The following is a 21621-nucleotide window of genomic DNA, read 5'->3' as shown; positions in this document are numbered from 1 at the left end:
AAATTTCTTTTGTCAGAAATTTAAAGATTCATTGTAGGTATGTTCTAGAAGCCATCAGGATTGATTCTCTGTGTAGGTAAGTTAAGGAAAAAGAAACTGCCTCTCTACTATTTCAGAAAAATCAAGCCACTGACTTTAGAACATCTCCTTCAGCTTGTCCTAGTACCAGAATTTCTCTCTAGTAGATTGATATTTGGGAGATAAAGTATGGCTTTAAATTATTGCTAGGGCTCCTGGGTAGCTCAGTTGGTTAAGCATCTTCCCTTGGCTCGAGTCATGATCCTGGGGTCCTTGGGTGGAGCCCCGAGTCATCGGGCTCCCTTCCCTATTCCCTATTCTGCTTCTCCCTCTGCCCCTCCCCTCACTCATGCTCTCTCTCTCATTCACTCTCTCTCAAATAAATAAATAAAATCTTTAAAAAAATAAATTTTTGCAATTGTACATATCTTTGTAGGGAAAGGAAACACATTGGATATTAAAGAATAGTGTTAAAGTACCACCGATTCATTTAACCACATTTTCATTGACCACCTTTGAGAGGCTAGAAAATATGACAAGCATGTTTGGGTGGCTCCAAGTAGGTCCATTAACTGAAAAGATCCAATGAAGACAAAGGCGAGACAGAATTTTTAGCTATATGCATCTTCAATTGGAAAGAAGTAGTCACCCCTCAATAATATGTTTATTTTAACTGTTAGCCTCCTAGAAAGGCTGCTTAGTCTCACATGGTCTATAACATTTGAGACTCTAAAATGTGGGTTTTAAACTAAGAATGATCAAGGAGGAACCTTGTGGAACAGTGGGGCAGATATTTGGGGGCAGCTCTTCCTCTCAATATTAGTAATATTTACATTTGCAAAACACCTTACAAATTTTGAAACCCTTTCACACACATATTCTTTCAAAACAACTTGGAAAATAAGAAAAAGCACAAAGGACAAAAGATGAGAATCTGCTATAATGCCAAAATCTAGAGACAGCGGGTGTTAACATCCTGGTGTGCCCCAGATAAATATCGATGGCAAAAATCTAGACAAAGAGAGTTTCGGTGCCTTGGTTGGGGCCAATAGACATTTTTGAGCTCCACTGACATGTGATCTGAAGACCTGGGGTTATCCAACTAACGAAGATGATTCTTTCCTTCATACTTTGTTATTCCTCTTCACCCCTGTTTGGGATTCTCCCCTGATGGGCCTCATCTCTTTTCCTTTGGCCCCTGCAGAGAATGAGATATGCTTCCAGTCTTTGCCATTTCATATGGTCATATTAACTAACTCGGATTAGTTTCACTTTTCCAGAAACAACAGCATTGCCACAGATAGACAAGTGGGGGGATTGCCTTAATGATGCTAAAATTTAAAAAAAAAATTCACTCCCATAATACTCTGCTATCCTTCCTCCTCCCTCTCTCCCGTCAGGCTGGGCTCATCACGCATGCTGACCATTACCACCTCTCTCTTCCCTGTTTTCATAGCCAGTTAGTGCCATCTTCACTTCTTCCCTCTGCACAGTGGGGATGATTTAAAGACATTCTCCACATTCTCTGTTGCCCCTCCTGTCCTCTCGCACGCAGCCCACACAAGCCCCCAGCTTTGGACCAGTGTAGCTCTGCTCTCTCGGAGTAGCCCTCCTCTCCTCCAGAACTAACCACTTGACTTCTGTTCTTCATCCCATCCCTTCCTGCCTTGACGGTCTTTGCCTTCAGTTATCCTCCTGTGTTGCTAAATCCAATAACCACTTTTTGGTGCTTATCCCACTCAACTCTTCTGCAAAATTTGACACTGTTGTTCCACTTTAGTCCTATTTAGAAAATAACTTTTCCCCTTGCATACAAGGAATTTATTATCCAAAATGTGGAAAGCAGAAACAGTCATTTAAAAACTCCCAGGGGCAGAATTCTTTCACAGTGTATACACATATCAAACCATCATGTTATACACATTGAATGTGTTATTATTTTGTCAATTCTATCTCCATAAAGCTGGGGGACGAGGGGAGAAGTGTACCAGAGCTGAGCAGGGATGGAGGAACAGGGAGGATGTGAGGGGCAGTGAAGCTGCTCTGGATACCATAATGGTAGATGCATGTCATTATGCAGTTGTCAAAACCCATGGAGTGTCCCCACACTATTATCACTTAGTATATTAAAATGTTCCACATTGGGACGTCTGGATGACTCAGTGGTTGAGCTGAGCCTTCAGCCCAGGGTGTGATCCCGAAGTCCTGGGATCAAGTTCCCCCTCGGGCTCCCTGCATGGAGCCTGCTTATACCTCTGCCTGTGTCTCTGCCTCTCTATATGTCTCTCATTAATAAATAAATTAAATCTTTAAAAAAAATAAAAGAAAATCTTCCACATTAACAAATATTCCTCCATAGCGTGATTTAAATTAGATGGATGATGATACTGCATTGAATAGATGTGCTATGCTTTACTTAACCAACTCCTTCCAGTTGAGTACTCAGGTTATTTCTAATATATCATTATCATTAGCAATGCTATCTATGGTTTACCCCTTTATATGTAAACTTTTGTGTGAGCTATAATAATTACCATGGAATAAATTTCTAGGCACAGGAATTGGTGGGTCAAAGGGTATTTCTACATTTTGGACTCTGGATACACATCAATAAATCTGTTTCCAGAAAGGTTGTAGCAACATGTCCACGCATTAGAAATGCACAAACTTTGAGGTATGAGCTTTGGAGTTCTTTTCCATCCCTGTCACTGACCCCAGCTTCCTCTTTCTACCCAAAATACCATGTGTCCCCCACCCCAGCTCAGTTCAATTTTCATCCTCTTTTGTCTTTTCCTTGGACAAGTTCTTCCATGGTGCTTTTACTCAGTTCAAACCAGAGGCTGATGACTCCAAGATGAGTGCCTCAGCTCCTCGTTCTCTCCCACTGCCATCTCCGCTGTAACTTGAACTCGGAATAATATCCCTCAAACGTCCTGTGTTCCCCACATCGGGGAACTCCAGCCACTCTTACTCAAACCAGAAACATCCATGTTATCTTTAACAAGGATGAGAGAACCTCCCCTAGAATACCCTTACCTCCCCAGAATAGAACATTCTTTGGGAGAACTACAGTAATTTTTGGTAAACCAAATTCTCTCGTGTTTCACTGATAAACAGCCTGAGGTTTGTTTTTCTCACCACTAGCCTCTCAAGCTGTCTCCCTGTTTCACCCACTCATTGCACGTTCCTTGTCTTCTTGCACTGTGACCTCTTTCCTCAGCTGCTGCAGATCACCTGGGAGAGGTTAGAGCGGAGGTACAGCTGTCCCGGAGTCGGCAGAGGCAACCGAGCCTCCCCTCAGTGCTGGCCCAGGACTATGCTCGCCTGTGTATGGCCCTCAGCAAAACCAAGCAGGCCCGAACATTCTATTACTGCTCTGGCTGGCCCAAATCTGTGGCCTATACCTCCCAGATGTCTGTAAAATCAACCTCCTCCTCTTCCCTCACCCTAGCTTGCTGTAAGTCAGACCTTAGCCTGAGGGAGAGAAAGAAAACTACTTTGTTTCCTTTGGAAGATAACTGATGGACCTGTCTGTTATTGTCTGACTTCCTTTAATTTTTTTTTAATTTTTATTTATTTATGATAGTCACAGAGAGAGAGAGAGAGGCAGAGACACAGGCAGAGGGAGAAGCAGGCTCCATGCACCGGGAGCCCGATGTGGGATTCGATCCCGGGTCTCCAGGATCGCGCCCTGGGCCAAAGGCAGGCGCCAAACCGCTGCGCCACCCAGGGATTCCCTGTCTGACTTCCTTTAAAGAAGTCTCTCCACGTTCAAAGCAGTTAATCTCTCTGAGTCTTACCTAAGAGGGAGGAAGTTAACAGTACGTACCTGCAGGGTTGTTTTAATAAATATATGAGATGATGCATGTGAAGGTGCTGAATCAGGTGCCTGACAGGAAGTGCATATCCAGTGAATGTGAGCTCAGCGTCATCGGGCCATCCCTGTCCTTGAAGACCCACTCGTGAGGATCTAAATCCGCTCTTGATTTCTCTAAACAGAGTCAGTTGCTGGCTTTTCCATAGTATTTTGAACACGTTTTATTTGGACACTCATTTTATCTTAACTATTTCTATTTTTACTACACTGTGAGCTCCTCATGCAACTGTTTAAATTCATTTTTATATCCTCAAAGCCCAGCAATGTGTCTGGTGCATAGGAGGTAGTAAATAAATAGATGTTGGAAGAGTCTTGACTTTAGCTCACACAATTCTCACAAATCATTTTCAGTTTGATTGCAAATCTAAATGTGAAAGCGCAAACAATAAAGATTCTAGGAAAAGAATGGGAGGATATCTTCGTGAAATAGGAGTAGGGACAGATTTCTTGAACAAAACTAAAAAAGGGCTTTCTTTTTTTTTTTTTGCCAAAAAGGACTTAAAAAAAGAGATTTATTTACCAGCATCAAGAATAGAAGATATCTGGAAAATTAATTTCTCAGAGGAAAACCAAAACAATCCAAACATAAAATTTAAGTGTGTAAATTAACTTCCAATTTCAAATGTTTAAAATATATAGCTCTTAAGTCCTAAAATTAACATTTAAAAATCTAAAAGTACCTTTTTGCCCCCAATAACTATGATCTAAAACTTTGATATCTTTTTTTTCCTATTGTATTTGGATGGCAAGTTGACCTTTCTCACTAGAAATCAAAGTCATATGAACTCACCAACACTCTATCAGTCATTAGTAGTTCTTATCTAACAGTTAGATATGGACCACTGGCTTTAATATCCAGTAGAGCTTATTACTGAATGATGGTTTTTGATCCTGGTACTTATACCTTCATATTTTAAATATATCATCTGACAGTCTCCTAGAGTACAGAAAGAAGATCTCAGAACCCCTACCTTGGGCAGCCCCTGTGGCTTAGCGATTTAGCGCCGACTTCAGCCCGGGGTGTGATCCTGGAGACCCGGGATCAAGTCCCACATCGGGCTCCCTGCATGGAGCCTGCTTCTCCCTCTGCCTGTGTCTCTGCCTCTCTCTCTGTCTCCGTGTCTCTCATGAATAAATAAATAAAATCTTTTTTTTAAAAAACCTACATTTATCATATATTTTTGCAACTCCAAATTTTTATATATTATTTTATAATATATATAGTAAATTAGTGATGTTTAAAATATAGAGTATTGGAGCACCTGCATAGCTCAGTCAGTTAAGTGTCCAACTCTTGATTTTGGCTCAGGTCATGATCTCAGGATCATGAGATCGAGCCCCGCTGGGTGTGGAGCCTGCTAAAGATTCTCTCTCCCTCTTCCCCCCAATCCCCCCACCCCTGTTTGAGTGTGCATATACTCTGTCTAAAAGCTATATATATATATATATATATATATATATATATATATATATATAGAGAGAGAGAGAGAGAGAGAGAGAGAGAATTAAAAGTACATATACATATGTATATATATATGGCAGCATTATAGGCTCAAAGCACTTTTACTAACACAAGTGCCCAATCAAAGAGAAATATTGACTACTGGTTTAATTAAGATGTTTTAAATACTCAGGGCAAAAACAGTTGCCAGATTTTTGTCTGGTGGTATGAGCATGATCAAGAGTTTTACATCTAGCTCTCTGCAGCTGCAGGGATTGGGGGAGGTAGTGTTGGTTGTTTGATCAATTCATATTTGGTTGGGGCTTGAACTCCTTGTGATGCTTTAAATTAAAAGAGACAAATGACTGTATGCATTAAAAAATAGATTATAATGTGTCTTTTTAAAAGTTATTTTTAAATGTCTATTATGAAGAGTGGCAAGCTGTAAGTCAGAAATGGGTAAATAATGTTTAATTTTAATTAACTATTTTCTTATACCCTAGGCTGACCAGATATCGGGATTTCATATAAGATCTGTTCTCTGTGTCCCTATTTGGAATAGCAACCACCAAATAATTGGTAAGACATTATGTAAATAATTCAATTTTTTTCTTTTTTCTTTTTTTTATTTGAGAGAGAGTGGGGGTAAAGGGCGGGGGGAGGGCAATGGAGGGATGGAGGGAGAGAGAGAGAAATTTAAGTAGACTCCATGCTGAGCGTGGAGCCTGACGCAAGGCTTAGTCATGGCCCTGAGATCACAACCTGAGCTGAAACCAAGAGTCAGATGCTTAACGAACTGTGCCACTCAGGCGCCCCAGTACAAACTTCTTTTTTAAAAGAGACAAATTACTTTAAAATACACCCTATCTTTTTTACCTGCTTACCCCTTTTACACTTGATCTTAGCAAAAAAATCCAAGAAGCGTTACCTGCTCCACTCTTTTATGTCCAAGACTCCTCAACTTATGTCTCATTCTCTTAAATCATCTCCTAAGTGCAGACTCCTGATGAGTCTCAGAGTCCTGATGAATCAACATGAACCAGAACAATGAACAAATGTTTATCCTTTAACCAAGGACCAGTAATTTTGAAGTTGGAGGGGATCTCAGAAATCAACTAATAGAACTCTCTTATCTTACCTTGTGGAAATTGAGGTGAGGTGGGGGGAATCTCAGGAAGACCAGGGTAAAGTCACAGAATGTTAGCAGCAGGATCAGGATTAAAAATCAGGCCTCCTCACTGCTATACCGATGTTCCTACTACATCTGTATGTTTACATCTGTGGTGTACAAGATGCAGGGGAAGAATAATGTACATTATTAGACACATACTGAGCACATATCTTTCTGTCTGGATGATTCTGAAATAGGTTACACTTGACTCAGAATAATGGAATTGGGGGCCAAAGCAGCTTTCAAGATTTTCCCCCTCCTTTGCTCCTTTCCCTCCCCTCAAAATCTCAGTCAGGAAAGTATCAAACCCAAGAAAGATGTCAGTGGTTATTTTTTTTTTAATTTTTTTATTTACTTATGATAGGCACACAGTGTGAGAGAGAGAGAGAGAGAGCAGAGGGAGAAGCAGGCTCCATGCACTGGGAGCCCGATGTGGGACTCGATCCCGGGTCTCCAGGACCACACCCTGGGCCAAAGGCAGGCGCCAAACCGCTGCGCCACCCAGGGATCCCAGTGTCAGTGGTTAAAGTAGAGAACTCATAAAGAGTGGAGGCATTAGTGAAGACTATTGAAACATAATTAAAACATGGTGCTTTTTATTTTCTATGAGACATAAGGTAACCAGTGTATCTATTTGCCTCTCTTTGCTTTCCCCCAGCATTGCCTGTTAAACTGTAAGGCACTGCTACTTATCAAAGGATTTAGTATTATGTAAATATTGTCAGGACTTGAACTGTAACAATTTTTTCATCAGTTCGCTTAATTTGCAGACAAATATTGGTACATTAATGAACATCAAGAATGTTCTTAGATTTGGGAATTTGGGGCCCTAGTACAAAGCATTGAATTGCATCATGTATACAGGTTTTTTGTTTTGTTTTGTTTATTTATTCATGAGAGACACAGAGAGAGAGGCAGAGACATAGGCAGAAGGAGAAGCAGGCTCCCCGTGGGGAGCCCGATGCAGGACTCCTACCCAGGACCCCAGAATCAAGGCCCTAGCCAAAGGTGGATGCTCAGCCACTGAGCCACCCAGGCACCCCACATCATGTATAGATTTTTAAACATACTTAAGTTTTAAAAAAAGAGAAAGTGCATAAGAAACACCATCTGCTATCTGTTGATGTCCAATGGCAATCTCAAATACGGTCCTAGCTTTCATTCCCAGCAGTAAACATCTGTAATTCTTTCAGAATTAAGGCTGCAGTTTGCCTATTACATGCTAAAAGATTTGTGTTCTGTTAAATATGTCTTCTAGCCTATGATAACTTACCTCTCTAAAGGGAAGTTAGAGGTCTTAAAAAATACAGGCATGCTTTAGAAGTTTTAGAATTATAGCTCCTTTTTTGTTTGTACTAAATGGGGCCACAGGGGAATGTTTCTCAAGATTGTTCAGTTTTTGTGGTTAGAATTGTATGTTTTGAGAATCTTGCCCCAAAACATCTGGTACAATGCTGGAAATGAACTTTGGAAAGAATATGTATGAGTTAAGTTTGTTAAAACTGTATGTACCCCATCAGTAGCGGGCAGCAGAGCTAACTTTGCTTTGAAGTTTAGCTGCCTCATAATCCCCAGCATTCCTTGAATGTTCACTCCGTGTGGCGCAATATGCTTTAAAACATTCAAACACGGTCTCATTTAATCTTCATAACCCTCTGAGCTAGTCAACATCTTTATTCTTTTTTAATTCATGAGAGACACAGAGAGAAAGGCAGAGACATAGGCAGAGAGAAAAGCAGGCTCCCCGCGCGGAGCCAGATGTGGGATTCAATCCCAGGACCCCAGGATCATGACCTGAGCCAAAGGTGGATGCTCAACCACTGAGCCACCCAGGTGCCCATTAGCCAATATTTTAATCCCCATTATTTCAGTGCTAAAAAAGTTAGGTAACTTGTTCAAGATAACAGCTGATGGTGGAGTTGAAATGTGAACTGAGACAGTATGACACCAGAGCCCACGTTATTAATCACGATGCCATCCTGCCTCATTCAAGTACTGTGTTTATGTTAAAAACATAAAAAAGTGTGTGTGTGTGTGTGTGTATATATATATGTATATATATATATATTATGTGTATTCACACAGTTATTAATACCCAGCGATCTATGTAATGCATATATGTGCATATGCATGTCTACGTGTGTCAGATATACCAGAGGTACTGTGCACAGTCATCTTGAAAACCGCTTTAAGGAATCAGACTGATTGTTGATAAAACTCCAATCCTCCCTGTGACGTGGTTTGGATATCACAGCCTTGAAGACAGACTGCATCGCTGTGCACCTCAGGTCTGCCCTCGCAGAGACAGCAGGCACTGGGGACTGGAGCTTGAACTGAGGGAGGTTGTCACCTCGGGGAGGTATCGAGGCAGCGGGGCTTTGTTATGTTCTAATACAGAGGCCAGTGCTAAAAATGACCACGTAAACCAAATTCTTCCCACAGGAGTGGCTCAAGTGTTAAATAAACTTGACGGGAAAGCTTTTGATGATGCAGATCAACGACTTTTTGAGGTAAGAAAATAAATTTGTGAACCAAAGGTTAGAGTTGAGTCACCAATGGTCTCCTGGTCGCAGCTTGCCAAAATCTGTCAGGAGAAAATCTATAGTTGTGAGACCTCCAGCAACTCTGCAGCCTGTACAGCCGTTGCCTCCCATGTTTTCAAGCTTCCCATTATTCTAGTCTGCCCTCTAGCTGGAAAGATTGGCCTTGAACAGGCATCCTTGCAAACTTTGCACCCACAAAGGTAGCCAACATGGAAACCCCACAATTATTTTTCTCTAGCCCAGAATACCTCACAGCTTCTTTACTAACTGGTTCTAAGTCTACCATCCTTCCTCTTAACATTTACCTCATGAGTACGCTCATTTGGTTTCCACACCAAAATATTTTATAGCCTAGCCACTAAAAGAGGGTGCTTTAGTTAAATGCAATGGAATTACTAAAAATCAGTCCACGACCCAAATAAATTAAGAACATATTTGGTAAGACTGTAAATATGTTTTTAAATTTATAAAATTGTTTCTCCACAATGACATTAAATTATTAATTTTTTCTCATGTGCAATGTGAGCTATAAAGTTGTTACATGACAGTAGTAATTAAGAATCTTAATGTGCATATTTCCCTAAGGCCTGCCTTTGTGTACAATAAAATTATATTTTCAGACCCATTTCTGATGACTGCCTGCTTTCAAATTAGATTATACCAGTGAGTTATTGCAATCTTTAATTAGCAGGCTTTCTCTTTTCTAGGCTTTTGTCATCTTCTGTGGCTTGGGCATCAACAACACAATTATGTACGATCAAGTGAAGAAGTCCTGGGCCAAGCAGTCCGTGGCTCTTGACGTAAGTCAGTATTTATGTCTGAATCATATGCTAAAAAGCCCTAATTATATGAGAGGAAAAAAGTCCTTGTTATGAGGCTTAATTTCTCAATTTTTAATTACCTATTCATTAGGCTTTCATTATTTTAGAGTCATGTGTTTGAATTTGACGAAAGCCACAGACCCTCTCTAGAACAATGCACAGATGCATATAATTTTGCATACAATTTTGGGGAGTTCACAGATTCCTTGAAGGCCATCCATAGGTTGTAGAGTTAGATATAGATATTATATTACATTTATTAAAAGCAATGAAGCAAAAAGAATTTTTTACCATTTTAAATGCATTATGAACTTATTTTGAATATGTATAGGTAGTCTGGAAATTCACAACTTTTGTCACCATAAAGGAAAACTTCACTATGAAGATATGTGACCCAGGTGGGGAAAGCTGCTCCTGTCATCATCCAGCTCCCCTGCCACAAACACGCACACCTCCCACCGAGAACTCCAACCTATTTCCCAGACCTAAACTGCACTTCCCCTCAGACTAAGCCCTAAAACAATAGTTCTCCCCTGAACCCTAGCTTGTTTTGACCCGATACCTGTTGTTTTCTTCAACTTCTGGTCTGTAGCTATTATCAAAGATTCTTTTCATGTCTGTGAAATACTAAGTAGGGCAGATAAAATATCACATAACATATGACATCATCTAGAACTGCGTAGTATAATACAAAATATCCTGTGTACCAAACAAGATATCGGTAGAAACAAAACCAAGGGATAGGATAAGCCAGCAACATAGGGATCCCTGCAGTACTCTGATTTAAGGTTTAAAGACATAAAATTAGTTCTCTACCTACAGATTCTTCTACCCTTAACTGGACCATGAACTCCAGAAGCGCAAGGGTTTTATCTTTTTTGTAATCTTATTCCTAGTGCCTACCAAGGCACTTAGCACAGAGAAGGCATTTATTAAGTGGTTTTTGGATGGATGGAGGGAGGGAGGAAGGAAAGAATGGAAGAAAGGGATTCCCGCCTAATGAAAGGGATTTTTTTTTCTGGCTCTTCCTCTGAGTCCTGCTTCCTTTATATGTAATATCTTTATAATAAGGAATAAAAAAATAGTATCTGCAGGATGAATTAATAAACAGGTGAACTGTAAATATGCACCCACTAAGAATCACTAATAAAGTGTTAAGATCTGTGTGCAGAATTTTCACATCCTTGCTCTGTCATTCACCTCAATTGTGAGAATTAAATGAGATGATACATGAGAAGATTTTAATACCCCATCAATAAAGTTACAGAAATAGGGATCCCTGGGTGGCGCAGCGGTTTAGCGCCTGTCTTTGGCCCAGGGCGTGATCCTGGAGACCCGGGATTGAATCCCACTTCGGGCTCCCGGTGCATGGAGCCTGCTTCTCCCTCTGCCTGTGTCTCTGCCTCTCTCTCTCTCTCTCTCCCCCCGTGTGACTATCATAAATAAATAAATAAATAAATTTAAAAAAAATAAAAATAAAAAAAATAAAGTTACAGAAATAATCTTACATTATTATTTGCAGTAATATGTTTATTACCAGAAATCACTGTAGATTGTAAGAAAGAGCAAAGGACAGGAATTTGGAACAGGAATGTTGTCATGACTCTTTCACCGTCTTCAAATTTTGACCTCCAGAGAGTTGCCTCAGCCAGCTGTAGTTTCTGCAACTGTAAAAAGGACACACTAGACACTAGTCCAATACAAACTCTAGTTCATACTATCATGTTATACTTCACATGCACAGAACATCTCCCATATACCCACATTCACACTCCTCACCCGCCTCCTTGTGCATCTTCAGCCTATTGAGAAGGGAGTGAAATCAGTGGGTTGAGCACAAGCTGCTATTCACCAATGAGAGGCAGTACTCTCACTGGCATCATGGCCTAGTCCCCACCTGCCCCAAGGAGCCACATTTCCTGTACCTAGGAAGTGCTAATATAGCCACAGTCAACTCAACATGAACTCTCCTTGGGTTCATAGTGAGCACTCTCGTTTGTGTAACTCAGATACCTTCTGTCCTCACACACAAAAATTATTACTGCACTTCCAAATACCTAGCCCAAGTCTGGGCCTTGTGGCAATCTCAGCCTTTCAGAAGTTGCTTGTATGTGTGGTCGTATGTTCTTTGTGCTTGCCCAGTCACAACTCTGGTGCCACCATCTTGGTTTTGCCCCACCCCCTCGGCTCAACCCCTACCTCACTGGATACCAACTCTGACCTCTAATGGTGGAGGTGGGGGGGGGGGGACATCCAACCTACATCCTCACCCAAGAATCCACGTGCAAGAGTATCGGGAAAGATTTCTTATCACGGGGCTTTATGAAGATAAAAGATGATTTGTTGAGAGCTACTAAACCCAAACTCTGGAATGAGGTCTACATAACCTATGGTATACATTAACTTTTGAATGAATATATATATATATTTTTAATTTATGTATTTATAAATACTATAGATGCATGTGAATAATATAATTTTATGTAAATATTTTTATTTATGTATTTATAACTAGCCTATTCCAGTAAAGGATTTAAGCTACTTTATAGGAATATAAATAATCCAGCAAATGTTTTAAGGTAAAATAATAATGATGATACTAATAATAACAGCAGCCACAATAACTGAGGAGAGAAAGAGAGGACACACAAGCCAGAAGGGACAGAACCACATGCATTGCTATCCTTATGTCATCTCGGTCCTTCCTCCCCAAGGACCTGGGATGACCATCTTCTCTTTCTCCAGTGTGTCTAAGGGAAGATTCCCTACTTGGACCTGGACAGGTTCCTCATGTTGTTTCATTTTTACTTACTCTCTTCATTTTTTTTCTGCTTCATCTTGCACAATATCTTTGTCTAAATGTAGCTTTCCCATTCCTATCACCTTTTTGCAGTGTGTTTTTTTTTTTTTTCAGGTAGCAACAAGAGTGAAGGGAAATAATCCATCCCACAGCCCCCAGTGATAATAACCACCCTAGAAGCCTTTCCCTCCCCCAGAAAGTGAGCACGCATATTTCATGGCCTAGAGAGGTAACGTGAATACATTTCTTCCTGCGTGTTCAGGAGACTCTTGGGAGACAGCACAACATTCTCTTGTCTTTTAAAAATCCTTTCTCCCAGGCAGTTTTATTTTTATTTTAGGGGGATTTTATTTATTTATTTGAGAGAGAGAGCCCGAAGCGGGGAAGGAACAGAGGGAGAGGGACAGACTCCCCACTGAGCAAGGAGCCCAAATGCGGGGCTCCATCCCAGGACCCCAAGATCATGACCTGAGCCAAAGACAGACAACTGAGCCACCCAGGTGCCCCACCGGGCATTTTTAATAAAAAATACCACCTTGGTGCATTATCTGAAAGTATTTTCCCTGTTCTCTGAGAAGGCTACTTCTTATGCTTGCTGAAATATTCAGAGCTCACTTGTACACTATGAAGGCACATCTTGCTCTGCATCTATATCCCCTGCAGAAGGAGGCTGCTGGCTTTATTTCAACCAGAGGCGATGTGGAGAGAAGATTTAGAACTTTGTCTTTGGCATGGGTCTGATCAGTCTAGTTAGGACTGAATCAGATTCAGTTGCTTTGGATCTTGGACAAGCTATTGAACTTCTCATTCTCAGTTTTTTCATGTCAAATGGGCTTGATAACAGTTTTAACAGTTAAATAAAACAATGCAGGGAAAGTGCTTAGGGTGTGTTTGTTTACAGTAAGCACTTCATAAAAGCTAGCTGTTCTGTTAACTGGAGCACTCGCTGCCCCTTCATCTGCACTGAGTCCTGCATGCTCAGCCCAAGAGTTGCTATAAAACTGTGCTGATTGAGGGGCCAGGGAAGAGGTATAATTTTTTTGTTTCTTTTAATGAGGAAGATCATTTCCTGCTTGAAATTTGAGCTGAAAACAGATCCCTAATTTCCTAGATACTCAGCATGCCTTGTGTTCCACCGCTGAGCATCCCAGCAGTGTTGCAGCTGCTGTGCTCCAGTGTGCCACAGCTCACCCCTGCTCCCTACCGCTCACTTAATGCAGGCCCATTGTCTGTAGCTCCGGTTGTCGCCCTGTATGTCTCTACAGAAAAGTCCAGGGGATTTAATCCAAAATTTCCCAACTCCAAAGTAGTTATGCAGGTCTTCAAAAGCTATACATCACCAAGAGCAAAGCCTCCCCAAAACACCTGCCAGGCCTGGGGTACCTTCCCTGTTGCCAGATACCAGCAACTTCAGTTCATTTTAATCTAATCCACAAATGCAAAAAAGAGCAATGTGAACATAAGATAGAAGAACCTTCTTCTTTTCTGGCCTTTATGAAATGAAGTGGCTGATACATTGTCTGGATTTTGTTTAACAATTGAATTATAGGGACTTTTGGGTGGCTCAGTGGTTGAGTATCTGCCTTTGGCTCAGGGCATGATCCCAGTCCCAGGATGGAGTCCCACATCAGACTCCCTGTGAGGAGCCTGCCCCTCCCTCTGTCTATGTCTCTGCCTCTCTCTGTGTGTCTCTCATGAATAAATAAATAAAATCTTTAAAAAAATTGAATTATAAAACACTATGATTTGATGATAGCTTTTTTAAATTTCTCTTAATTTAGTTATAGAATTCTATTGTTAAAGTTCTTTTTCCCAAATATATAAAACTAATATTCTAAAATTCTTAGAGAGCAGAAATGCTCTCAAAGCTGAATAAAGGAACAAAGAAAGAAATTTACTATCATTTTTAATAACTTTAATTTTATTATCCTGATTTCCATTCTGCCAGAATGCCAGGAACTTCGCAGGAAGTGTACTCATGTATGTTCACATTTTCTGAGTATAAAAAAGAATCCTATGCTAAAAGGGGGAAACGTCATCTGGAAGTCCAGAATACAGAGAAAATACAATATGAATGTAAATCAGGATATTACTTCTTTGAAAAAAAAAAAAGAATATTACTTCTTTGTGTTGAACACCAAGAATTGTCCTTTGGGGTGTTTTTCATAGAAAATGCAGAAGAAGCCTTGCCTGATACTGATGAGAAATTTTCCAGAAAATATAAGTCAGTGTATTAAGGAACATCATATACCCTTCTATGATCAGAGGAGCAGAGGGATGAGGGTCAAACAGTGGGTGCAGAAAGGGGATGTGTATTCAGGAGCCAAGCCCCATTTATTCTACTTCCCCAAAGCTTCTCCCATCCATTTCCTCCCTTCCCATCGCCACAGCAGCGTCCCACTTATGGGCTTCATTATCTCTTGACTGAGCAATTGTAACAGCCATCTATCTGTTCTTCCCAGACCATATTTCAGATTGCATCACTCACCCACTCACAGATCCTAAATTACTCCCCCATTACCTATCAGAGTACAAACTTCCTGGCCTTTGGGGCCCTTTGAAAGCTCACACCACACTGTCTTCCTACCCCTGGTAATAATTTTCTTTTCAGAGTATTCTGTGCTACTTACAAACTCAGCTACATCATAGTCTACAAATCAGCCACCTGCGCCTCTGCCATCTGAGCTTTAACATCCTCTCCACTTCAGTTATTCTCTGTTCCGATGATTCTCTCTCCCCTCAGAGTTGTTCTGTCATTCAAATGTCATCTTTCCTATAAGTCTCCTAATCCTATGCTTACTTGTTCCTCTCTTTGTTCCTAGATTATGGTTCATTGTGAGTTTGTGTTCCTCTGCTAGAACGTGTGTACATTAAAGTATGTGATCATGTCCCATCTATTCTTTATTCCTTTCGGTGGTTTATATAGTGGTACTCAACCAAAGCATATTGAATAAATGAATGCATGCAGCCACAGATGAGTGTCCGCTGTGTCAACAGTCCAAATGGGAAAAGCATGGGCCGTGCTGGAAGAGCCAGCCGTCACCAGTAGCAGTCTTGCTGGCCTCAGACTTGCATAGCACACCACCGAATTCCATTCCCTTTTTCCTTTATAGGTCGTGAGTGCCAAGTGATTCTATTTATTTATTTTGGGGGAGAGCTCATCCCAGATACCATCTCCCCTGGGCTGTTTCCTTAGATGATGATTAAGGGGCCAACCTGGCTTCCTGAAGATAAAGAAGAAGGAGAGAAATGAAAGAGATGATTCAGCCATATGGATTCTCCTAAGCTCCAAGAATATTTTCTCTCACTGGGCAGTTGACACAACTAGAGTCATAGGATGCCCACAGAATGCCACTTCGTTCTTTTTCATCCCTCTTCCTCGTAGACCTCCCCTCTTGACCAATCTTCTGTGCTCTTGGATGAACTCCCTGGCTGTCCTCCATGGCTCTTCTGACATACTCAGGTGTTAAGGAGCCTCTGAGCTCCTCCTCTTCCCTGGGACTAGAAGCCTATGGTAGAAGAGGGTCCCAGCGAGCTTCTCTACTCTTCTTCACTTCACCTCCCTCCTAAGACAGGTATAGGGAGCAAGAGGGAAGGAGGATCAAAAGCAAACTCTTACACGACTGGTGCTGTCCTAATCTGGTTTCAAGGCCCTCTATGTCAAGGAACACCAACATTCTCTTTTTATTATGAGTTGCTTTCATGAATTCTTCAGAGAATTCCAGGGCCTGGGAATCTCCTGTTGACAGTCCCTGATGTGGGTTTACCTATCCTGACTGACAGGTAGAATCCTCTCTCAGGCCCTGTCTTCCAGTGACCCATACAGACTCCCCCTCTGCTCAGCTCATCTCACTCCTTCAGGAAGTCCTCTTTCTTAGGATCTATTTTTGGTTTTCCCTTTTATTTATTGTGGTCAAATAAACACAACATAAAGTTTACCATTTTTAAATGTACAGTTCACTGGCATTTAGTGCATTAGCAGTGTTGTACAATCACCACCATTATCCATCTCCAGAACTGTTTGTTCTCCCCAAAATAAAACTGTGCCCATGAAACACTGACTCCTTATTCCCCTCTTCAGCCCTTGGCAACCACTCTTCTACTTTATGTCTATGAACTTGACTCCACTAGATATGTAAGCATGTAAGCAGAATCATTTGGTATTTGTCCCTTTGTGGCTGCCTTATTTCATTTAGCATAATGTCTTTAAGATTCATTCATGTTGTATCTTGTATCAGAATCTCATTTTTTAAGGCTGAATGATATTCCACTGCAAATATATACCATATTTTGTTCATCCATTCATTGCTTCAATGGTCAGAGTCCTTTTAAACCTGGTTATCCTTCATGAGTCCCTTTGGCCCGTGGGCAGTCACATGTCTTGAATTTTGGACCATTAGGTTGCACAAAGCAGCCCTCTGCTCTTGCCTACTAACCTTCAGATTTTTAATCATGAATCAGTAACTAGTCTGTTCCCACACCACACTCTGGGGACATACACATTAGGTTCTACATGTGGTTTTCTGGAAGGAACCCTCAAAAAAAACCCTAAATAAAAGATTTTCAATATTCCTCTCATGAATTGTTTCCCTTTGTCTCATACTATGCAGAGATGGGGAATGAGCACCTTAGCTTGAAGGTAGCAGAAGTAGTTTGGGGCATCTTCTTTCCAAGTCCTGTATTGGTAGCCTAGCTAGCCTAGCACCTCCCTTTAGAATGTAGTATCTGCTGTTCTCAACTATAAAGTTAGACAGAAACAGTCCCATTTATTTTTTTTTAATTTTTTATTTATTTATGATAGTCACAGAGAGAGAGAGAGAGGCAGAGACACAGGCGGAGGGAGAAGCAGGCTCCATGCACCGGGAGCCTGATGTGGGATTCGATCCCGGGTCTCCAGGATCGCGCCCTGGGCCAAAGGCAGGTGCCAAACCGCTGCGCCACCCAGGGATCCCGAAACAGTCCCATTTAAACATGCTATTATCTACCAAAATGACTTTCCAGACCAGGTTACTGTCCAGCAAAGATCCAGTGATTATCTAAATGATAAATGTCTACCCTTGGAAGATCCTTGTTTATTTGCACATTCAAATCACAAGGCCAAATGCAACACTCAGCAGCAGTGGAATTGTTCCCATTTGGAAAATCTTCTTTACTGAAAACTTGTTGCATTGTGTAAACACTTCTTTTGTAGCAAGGAGAAAAAGGAAACCCAAATTAACTACTTCCCTGAAATGGTTGTGTTGTCATGAGATCCCCATTGTAGACACTACTACCTCTTAAGCTGCTTTTAAAACAAACAACCTTTGGAAACTGTTCTTTGTGAAAATTCTTGGCTCTTACTGAGCTAGTTAATAAATTATGATCAAATAATTAGTGGCTTTCTAAAAGGCCCTAAGAGAATAATCATGCCAACATTCTTGAACTTCTCCTTTAGATGTAAGGTACAGGAAAGACCAATTAAACAGATAGTGTGGGCTCCCACTTTTCACTTGCTTCTTTATGTTGCCCAAAGAAAGGGCTAATGAGGACATGCCGGTTGGGTTTTCTGGGTATTTTAGTACAGTTCACAAATTAGAATCAACAGGGGAGCTTTTCAAAAATGTTGATTCCTGAGCCTTTTCCCAGATCAACTGAATCACAATCTCTGGACGTAGGGACTGGGTGTGTTTATAAAACCTTCTCCTGGTGATTCTAATGCACAGTGCAAGTTAAGAATCACTTATATAGAGGGAGCCATTTGGGAGATAATTTCTCCAAGTCTTTCTTTCACAAAAGGCAAGCACAGTATTGGGCATTAGTGCTTCCTTTATAAAGTTTTGTTGAAGTAGATTAAAGATAGGAGATGAAATGAGGTGAGGTTTCATCTCCTCCTTGCTTTAAATACCCATTCATCCTGTGATCCCTTCTAATGGTTTCCCTTATCACCTCTCTTTTGAGAAGTCATCTAGAAGACTATCAGTGAATACTTATGCTTAGTTCTCATTCTCCGTCCTTATCCTTTTTTATTTGTCCACGCTGTTAACTATTCCTCCGATCAGAACGAAAATAACCAGTCCACTGTGGTTATTAGCCTGAAAATAACTACTTTATTTCATGGCCATAGGAGAGAACAGGATGCAGAGCAGAGATGGATGAACCTTAAAAAAAAAAAAGGAATAGGGCAGCAATTTTAGTATTAAACTACTTACAAGGATATTTACTAGAATTTTACACATAACTGTTATATATTCCATTTTCTTTAGTAAAGGGAGAAACAGTTTCTATTCCAGTGCTTAGAATACCTGACACACAGTAGGTAGTCAATAAATATTTGCTTAATTATGTTATTTATATATGAATGAATGAACCTAGTTTCAAACCTAATTATATACGGAATTGGTATCTAGCATTTGGTAACTTGCCAATAGCTTCTGTAAGCATTCATTTTTGCAAATTTAGGATATAGTATTATGAAATATCTGTGAAGGCTGTGATTGCCAGTTTATAATTTTGTAAATGAATTCTGCAAATTCTAGGCAGCTGCCCCTATGGGGCATTTCCTTGAGCTAGCAATGAGGAAGTATATATGGTTTTGGGTTCTGTTTTTTTTTTTAATCTCAATAATATCTGCAGTAGTTAATTATGGTCACAGAAGTATTTTTAAAAATCTTTTTGTTTATACTAAAAAAATTTTTTTTTTTGTTTAGAGACAGATGAGTCATAATTCTAGAAATTTTCCTACTTTCCGTAGTTTCTACTATATCCTCGTTTCGTTTCTGTGGCCCTATATGTGTGTCTTTTCTGGCCTTTCATCGTTTATTTCCTCTGTTGACCCCTCTTTTTAATATTCTTCAAAGCTGAGTCATCTGACCTATTTGCTCCTATTTTCTGTACATACTTTTTCCCTGAGCAATTTCAGCTGCTCACCTGGCTTCAGCTGCCATCTCCAACCAGGTGACCTCCAACGTGTATTCCTAGTTCACGCTTTCTCAAGAGGAGTTAAGATGGCAGAGGAGTAGGAGGACCCTGAGCCTGTCCAGGCCCTCAAACACAGCTGGTATTCTAAGCACTGGAATAGAAACTGTTTCTCCCTTTACTAAAGAAAATGGAATATATAACAGTTATGTGTAAAATTCTAGTAAATATCCTTGTAAGTAGTTTAATACTACTTACAAATTATCCTGAACATCTGAGAAGTCAATTGGAGGTCTGAGAGAATAAAAACTGCAAGCTTACAGGGGCCCCTGTAGGCTCAGTGGGTTAAGTGTCTTCCTTTGGCTCAAGTCCTGATCCAGGGTCCTGGGATCAAGCCCCATGTTGGGCTCCCTGCTCAGTGGGGACTCTGCTTCTCCCTCAGCCCCTCCCCCTGCTCGTTCTCTCTCTCAAAGAAATAAAACCTTTTTTTAAAAAAACCTGCAAGTCTGCAAGTAGAAAAGCCACCACCTTTTGGAAGGTAGGAGGTGCATTAGTTCTCTTGGGGGAGACATAGCCGTGGATGCCTTGGCAGGGAGGGAGCCTGCTTACTACAGAGGCTACCGCAGAGTATTAGAAATGCAAAATCTGAACTTGTAAGTTCACTACAATGGGGGACTCCCTGGCGTAAAGGTGCTCGGGTAGCAAAGAGGGACGGATCGCAGGAGTGACAGGGTGGTCTGAGGATCCCCTGGGTCCCGGAACAATGGGCGGCTCCGAGATGCTGAGCTGTTCCCAGGCACAGGCCAAGCCTGCAGACAGCAGCAGGTCTTGGTGCCAGCTTCCTGCTATGAACTGCGAACCACACGGTCGTGGGGCCACGTTCCTGGGATAGGCTGGTAAGCCTGGTGAGACCCTCCCCGGGAGGAACAGTGTGGGTCCCCGCCTTGGGCGCCCCTGAAGTTCGGAGTGTGGAAACTCGGTCACATACCTGAGCCTAAAAAGGCTCAGCCATGGGCAGGTGAAGGCAGGGTTCAGACAGAGCAGGGAAACAAGTACAAGTGACTGACTGCACTTCTTGGAGGGCTCCCTGAAGAGGAGGGGTCCCCAACTTTCAGCTCTGAGGCCAGAGAGCAGGGTACAGCCGGTTCATCCTGCTCATCAGTCCTGAAAGCCTTCAGGGAGCAAAACAGCACCACCTAGTGGAGTCTGGAGCCTTGTACACACACACACACACACACACACACCTCCCACACCCCCACACCCCTGCCCCCCTATGACCAGGAGACGCATTTCTGCTGAAACCGAGTCTCCCTGAGAATCAGCGCAGCAGGCCCTTCCCCTAGAAGAACAGCACAACTAGCTCCCATCAAATTTACTGATCATATAGTGCTGTAAAGCTTCAGCTCTAGGGGAAATAGCATCCTTTTTACTTTTATTCTTTTATTTTTATTATTTTTCATATATTTTCTTATATTTTCCAATTCCTTTTGACTTGCTTAAATTATTTTTTGATTTATATATTTTTTTATTTATATATTTTTTTATTTATATATACTTATATATATACTTTTCATATATATTTTTTGTCTACTTTCATTTTATCTTATTTTTTATTTTGGGATCTAGGTTCTTTTATGTCATTGTTTTGTTTTGTTTTTTCTTGTTTTTTGTTTCTGTTTTTCTTGGTTTGAGGGATTTTCCTCCCTTTTCCTTTTTTCTTTTTTCTTTTTTCCTTTTTTTTTTTTTTTTTTTTTTGCTTTATTTTGTTGTTTGTTTTGCTGTTCTTTTTTCTTTCTTCTTTTCTTTTCTGGACAAAATGATGAGATGAAGGAATTCACCCCAAATGAAAGAACATGAGGTAGAACTCATGGCCAGGATTTAACCAACATAAGCATAAGATGTCTGAACTAGAATTTAAAACAACAATTATAAGAATACTGATTGGGCTTGAAAAAAGCATAGAAGACACTAGAGAATCCCTTAACACAGAGATAAAGGAACTAAAATCTAGCTAGGCTGAAATTAGAAATGCTATAACCAAGATGCAAACACAAAT

The 21621-nt window shown here is 40.8% G+C and overlaps 1 protein-coding gene across 1 annotated transcript in view; it reads left to right on the top strand.

Annotated features, from left to right (window-relative positions):
- The window catches only part of PDE11A (phosphodiesterase 11A), a 365302-nt gene that overhangs the window by 189655 nt on the left and 154026 nt on the right, over positions 1-21621 (top strand). The window contains exons 7-9 of the mRNA XM_025994270.2: positions 5840-5915; positions 8950-9017; positions 9758-9850. Coding sequence (XP_025850055.2) covers positions 5840-5915; positions 8950-9017; positions 9758-9850 — 237 coding nt within the window. The remainder of the gene's footprint in view (positions 1-5839; positions 5916-8949; positions 9018-9757; positions 9851-21621) is intronic.

Source organism: Vulpes vulpes, chromosome 3 (genome assembly GCF_048418805.1).
Source record: "Vulpes vulpes isolate BD-2025 chromosome 3, VulVul3, whole genome shotgun sequence".
Classification (NCBI taxonomy): Eukaryota; Metazoa; Chordata; class Mammalia; order Carnivora; family Canidae; genus Vulpes; species Vulpes vulpes.
This window is presented reverse-complemented; position numbering and strand designations above follow the sequence as displayed.